The 6,629-nt window shown below is 36.3% G+C and overlaps 1 protein-coding gene across 11 annotated transcripts in view; it reads left to right on the forward strand.

The window, feature by feature from the left end:
- Kif18a (kinesin family member 18A) overlaps window positions 1-1,648 on the forward strand; it is a 60,597-nt gene extending 58,949 nt beyond the window's left edge. For all 11 annotated transcript variants that reach the window (XM_087653293.1, XM_087653291.1, XM_087653288.1 and 8 more), the window contains 1 exon segment: window positions 880-1,648. In XM_087653293.1, coding sequence (XP_087509419.1) covers window positions 880-962 — 83 coding nt within the window. In that variant the 3' untranslated portion in view covers window positions 963-1,648.
- Window positions 1,649-6,629: the final 4,981 nt, after the last annotated feature.

Below are 6,629 nucleotides of genomic sequence, written 5' to 3' on the forward strand. Positions count from 1 at the left end.
TATTGTGGTTAATGGTTTCGCTGGGTATGGCAGTCTTAACTGGCATCCGCAGTCTCTCTCTTTGTTGAGCATATGTCTAGGACCTTCTGGCTTTCAAAGTTTCTGTGGAGAACGCGAGTGTCTTTCTAGTAGACTTTCCTTTTTATGCCTTTACTTCTTTCTGCACATTCTGTACATTTAGCATTTGATTATTGTGTACCCTGAGGAAATTTTTCCTAGTCCTCTGTTTGGTTGTTTGTATGCTTGACCGTTTTGAGCTATCTCCTCTTTTAGATTGGGGAAATTTTCCTATGATTTTTTAAAAAATAATATACATTATATAAATATATATAAATATAAAATATATAAATATTTTTTCTATGCCTCTTTGGTCTGGTATTCTTCTTCTATTCCTATTACTCATAGTTTTGTTTTTTGCAGTGTACCACAATTTCCTAGGTGTTTTAGATTTAACAATTATTTTATTATTTTAGATTTAACAATTACTTTCTTGGCTGGCTGTTCTATTCTTTGGTTACTGTTGGCTACCATGTATCCCTGTAATAGTGTGGTGCCTGTGGGGTCATTGGTAGAAAGTACTTCGAGTCCCAGCCCTGTGTGGCAATTAGGAATCCCCGATAGAAGTTATTTCTGTGTTTCTAACCTAATTCACAAAGGAATGGATGAGAAGGAAAGACTGAGAGGGACAGAGGAGAAAGTCTAAAGGAAGCCCTGGTCTGAAACAAGACTTGGAAACCTCAGGGAATCTGTTGTAGTTTAAATTATTCAAATTAACCATGAATTTCAAGAATAAACTTGTGTCAATGAATTGTTTTAAGTGGGATGAACAAGTTTTGAATAGCAGTTCCTTATTTTAATTCGTCTTTATTTCTTCTCTAGGCTATAAAAAAACCACCAACAAAACAAATTCAAACATGCTTAGAAAATTTAGAAGAAACACTTCAAAAGAAAATGTACAATAAGAAGAATCAATGTCCTTTGTATGGTATTTGTTTCTTCAGAAATGTATTTCAAGTCTGTGAAAGGAGACCATCTAAAACTGTTTGCTCAAATATTTTCAGCAGCAAAATGAGACTTTTGTATTTAAAATAAATATAAAATTACAACAGGGTATGTTTCCCATTTCTCAGATATTTGGTACTCTTGAAAATCTCTCTAAGTCACCATGATGCCAATTTACTTGTACTTTACCAGAACTTGATTGGAACATTGTAGAAAAAATAGAAAATTAAACTGCCCTTATTATTTTCAAAAATAAAGAGACTTTAGAAGTCATAGTTATGGCCAAGATGTTTTGGTCTTCTGCTGTGTGTCAATATGTTGGTATATTCATACACGTGATTTTACTTTCTAAAATTTTGGTGTAAAAATGTAGATATATATCCATAACATTGTAAATATTGTTTAAATACTCACCATAAATAATATGGTAATATTTTATTACTTGGTATATTAAAGATGTAGATTTTAAATAGTTTGTTTTTCCTGTTTTATTGCAATCCCTTATATGCTCTAAATGTTATTTTATATAAGCATGAGTTTTGTAAATTTGTTTTTCCTATCTTGTTCCTATGGGACCATTGTGTACCTAGACCAAATTTGTAAACAATCCATAGGTTTCTTAATAAATAGAAATGGTGAGAAAGCATTTTAATCATTTCTGTTACTGTATGGATTACAAGGAGCTACAACTTACTAACCTAACCTTGTTTACTTGTCCACTTGGCCTACTTGTGTTGCCTGAAGTACAAATTTTTACCTAATACACTTAAGTTTGTGCCTTCTAGGAATTTTTATAGTCATACAACAAACCTAAGAGTCATACAACAACTTATGAGATGTAAGGCTTTTAGTTAGCCGATTTTTTTTTTAAATCTAATTAAGAAAACATGAAACAAAATAATCTTCACAATTCCTAGTGGTATATAAAAATCAGTCATAGAGAAGGAAGGACCAATAATTTTTCACCATTCTTTGTGATTAGTTTTCTACTATGTTGGCTGTTTTAAGAATCACCTTCAGCTTTTTTCCTTTCAATTTATTTTAGGTAATTATATCTTTCAAAAGAAATCTTTTTACCACATGTACAACCAGAAGATTAGTAAGTAGGGACGCAAGATGTCTCAGTGAAGTAGGGTAGTAGCGACGTAAGCCAACCCCTGGCACCTCAGTAGTAGGAGAGAACCATGGCAACTTGTAGTCCATCCTCCTCGTGTAGATCACAACCATGCGTACATCTCCATATACAAAACAGTGGAAGTCACTGCATGCCTCTTGTCTACCTCATGCCGTAAACTGTGTGGGAGTTTCTTAAAATGTAATTTTTATCAGAGATTTTCTCTTGGCAAAAATGATTTTGCAGCAAAACTATGTTGAGGAAATGATTATGAGAATATAGAACTGTTTGAATATGTAAAAATATTTGCATTGTACTAGAACAAAAATGCTGTGAGTTTGTATTCCCAGAGGTTACTCTTACTAATAGTTCAGTTACAGACCATATCATTTATTCTTTGGTGTTAGTTATTTGTTGCTCTGACAAGATCAATTTGAAGGAAAGGTTCCATTTGACTTACACTTCTTAAAAGGGAACCGTCCTTCATGGCCAGAAAAGCCTGGGGATGAATACCTGACAGCTGTCCACACTGCATCTGCTGGTGCCTGGATAGCTGTTTCCTGTTGACTCAGTTTGGGACCTCAATGGCAAGTTTCAGTGTTGGTCTTCCTTGCATACTGAATCTCCTGAAAATGCCCTTATAAACATAACCTGAGGTGTTTTCATGGTGATTCTAAATCTATGCAAGTTGATAATGAAGATTAGTTAACCTTCATAATTTATACTCTTGTATACAAGAATTCTATGATAATAAGTAACTTATTATCTATCAAAATTTCCCCATTTGTAGTATCCAGGCATTTTCTTTCTCCTTTCATTTTTTTTTTCATTTAATCTCATTTCAGCATTGAATAATTTGACTAGGAATGTGAAAATCTGCCTCCTTTTCTGGTTTCTCTGTGTAACAGTCCTGGCTGTTCTAGAACTTAACTCTGTAGACCATGTTGGCATGGAACTTACAGAGATCCACCTGCCTCTGCCTCCCAACTGCTGGCATTAAAAGCATCAGGCATGCACTGCCAAACAAATTAGCCATTTTTAACACAAGTATTTCCAAGCACGAAAGAACTAGTAATACTTGATATATATGTTATTGGCCACTTTACAGATACTGGTGTCGCCTATTGCCACTTGCTGGCCATGGCCAGCGCCAATGTGTTCTCTAACACATTGCATCTTTGAGCTGTTTACATGCAGTTGCAAAGACAGCCAAAAACATGTTCTGAGCACCGCAGGGGAAGGATTTGGAGAAAAGGGTTTCTCCTTTCACAGAATTTTTCCAAGACTCTTGTGCCAGGGTGGTGACTTCAGAAGCCACCCTGTCACTGGTGGCAAGTCCATCTATGAGGAGAAATTTGAGAGTAAGAACTTTGAAATTTGAGAGAGCATACACCATGCCCATGGCAAATGCTGCTCAGTTTTTCACCTGTGTTAGCAAGACTGAGTGGTTAGGTGGCAAACGTCTCTGGCAAAGTGAAAGGTGTGAGTATTGTGGAAACCATAGAGCATTTTTTGAGTTTAGGTAATATTTGCATATTACCCAACAAGCCATTTCTTCTGTAGCTCAGAAGCCTAGTTCTCTGTTCAGAACACCTGGTAATTTCTGTCCATGCTAATGTTCCTTGGGTTTCATGTCTTTCCCCTCTTGAGTCTAGACAATTGCAGAGGTAAGTTTGACTATAAATAAAAACTAGATAAGAAAAAATGAAAGTATCATTAAGAAAGCATAGTTATGATTAGGGATTTGATAAAAAAATTTTTTGTTTAACAAATTGAAACAATTTTCACACATTAATAATATTGGTCATTTTTATTAAGACCGTAAAACAGGTTTCTGTAAAATAGCATTTTAGATTCTGCTTTTTTTTTTTTTCAAATAAGTTAAAGAGCATGTTTTTTATGCTCTTTAACTCGAAGTTGTATTGCAAAAGATGGAATGGTGTCATAGTCTACTGCATTAGCAACAACACTGCAAGCTATATTTGTAGCAGTTCTGGAAGCTAAGAAGTTCAAAATCAAGCTGCTGGCATCCAACAAGGGCCTTGAATCATCACAGAATCACTGTTCTTCAAAGTTTAGATTGAATACTAAATCCATCCTTCATATGACTTCTTTAAGGGGTGGCAGTTACCAGGCAGATGATCCTGTGGGGTTTTTAACTAGCCACTGAACTGTTACAAGCACCAAGGTTATATCTATAGTGACTAGTATGTCAAGCAAAGAGCTCTGAGAGACTATGTCCTGAACTATTTCTCTTAAATATATAGCAATGTATGCATGTGGATCCTTAAGCAAAGTAAAGCTGGAGTAGCTAAAAGTAAGTGGGATTTTATCATTGTGTGTGGAAGGTGGGCTCACTCATAGTACATACATGTAAAAGTCAGTATCGAATTTCAGGTACCGGTCCTCTCATGGCACCATGCTTGAGATGTCTCTCAATTGCTACTCTGTGTTAGGCTAATGGACCTGCAAAATTTCAAAGTTCTCCTGTCCCCATCCTACTTGCTGTAGGAATGCTGGGATTACACCTGCCAGCTATCACGTTTGACTTTAGTCATTGTAATTGCATGGCAGGCACTCTACCCAGTGAACACTTCCTGACCCTCAAAGTCAAGTTTTAACTTGTTTGACTTGTTTATACTTTCAAACAGATGCAAGTTATAAAATCATACAAAAACCAGTGCCATGAATGGAAAACAATTCTATAATCAGGATTTTGAGCAAAAATACTGTCCTTGCCTTACTCCTCTTCCTTTGTGTATGTCTATACATATATGCATGTATATCTATACATATTTGTGCATATATATCTCACTTTTATTTAAGAGTAAGTATAATCTGAGGTGAAACATGGTCTTACATTTTAGACCAGATTAGCCTCAAACGTGCAGGGATCCTGTGTGCTGGCCTTTCAAGAACATGCACTTTTCAAATACAAAATGGAACCCCTCCCTAATTCTACTGCCCTTGACACATACTGTTTTCCAGTCTCTCCTTCATATGACTATTTCACAATCCTTTCCTGTTTTCAAAAAAGACACTAGTCCCCATTCTTCCCCATTAAGAATAACAATTCTTAATATTGGTTTTCGCTCGCATCCAGCCACGGTGTGTTTTGTTTAGTGATAAGGGGCAGAGTGGGCTGGAAATCAACCCTACAGGCTTGGACTTGCTGGCTCACAGTCTCACTCTCCACAGCAGCACCGGCTTCAAACCCTTGAATGATGACTACAATTCTTTCATTCCAAGTGTGCTGCTCCTCTTCTGAATTCCTGCCGAAAGCATTAACCCCAAACCAAAGCTGAAAGGTCACAGCCACTCACTATACATTCTATTTGAGCTTTTCTTATTTTGCTTCTAATTCAGTTTGAGAACAGGTGATGTTTTGAGTCCAGTTAGCTCTGTAACTACCAGTGGAAAAGAATCTTGTCACTTCAGGGGCATCTCTAGCAAACAGTGACCACCCACTTTACTGTCTGGTTCTAAAATCCATGCCTGCAAATGACTTCAACTTAAACTTTTTCAGTTCAATTATGGAAAGTGTTTCACATTTATTTTAATTTGTCTTCCTTTTTTAATGGTTTTTTGAGACACTGCAGCCCAGGTTGTGCTGTCAAGATGTAACATGCTCTTTTCCTGAGTTTCTAAATTTCATCACTCCCCACTCATAAAATACCCAAAACTTTACTAAGTTCTATGTAACTGTCTCCTGAATACCTAGCCTGAAACGTCTGACTGTTCAAGCAGGCCTACCTGTCTGCATGACAGCTAACTGGTGCTACCATGTTTCTTTCTACCTTCGCCCTACCAAACGCTCTACGTTAATCACTCTCATCATCTTATAAAATCCCACTAGTTTTTCCTTACAACCACTCCTCCTCTTCTACTTTTTATTTGGTTTCTATTACTAGAAACCAAAAACTAGGAAGTCAAGAAATAGTATCAGTTAGGCTTGCCTTTACCTGGTCCTCCCTAGCACACAAGCGGAGAACCCACATCAATATAGAGGATATCAAAAAAGAGAAGTGAGGTGGAGAAAGAGAGAGCAGCAAAAGAAAGAAAAACAATGTGCATGCATGGAGGCAAAGGCTAGGACATCAATCAGTAATTATAGTAGCATAGATCTATGTATCTTGGCCATCTTTCATATAGACTTTTCCAAACCCATTTTTTAATTCCCATCGAATGCTTCTGCCAAGGATGACTTTGGCTGTGCTCTGATAAAGCCACCCAGAGTCTTTTCCACCACATATAAATCATTCAAAAAATTGGTTGTTTTTCAACTCTTGAAGAAATGTACTATTTCTAACTTATTTCCAGGAAAGATTCAAAAGACAAGCCTTGACCCCAAAAAAAAAAAAAAAATCTGAATAAGATAAATTCTGTACAGGTGATGTTTATCACTACTTCATAATCAACATTGTGTTAAAATCCTAAAACCATAGTTTCTTTCCTGGAAGGTAGCTTCTAAGTTTAATTTGGCACAACTCCCTAGATCAACTGTCCCCTTCCT

This window comes from Rattus norvegicus, chromosome 3 (assembly GCF_021556685.1).
Source record: "Rattus norvegicus strain SHRSP/BbbUtx chromosome 3, alternate assembly SHRSP_T2T, whole genome shotgun sequence".
NCBI classification, from domain to species: Eukaryota; Metazoa; Chordata; class Mammalia; order Rodentia; family Muridae; genus Rattus; species Rattus norvegicus.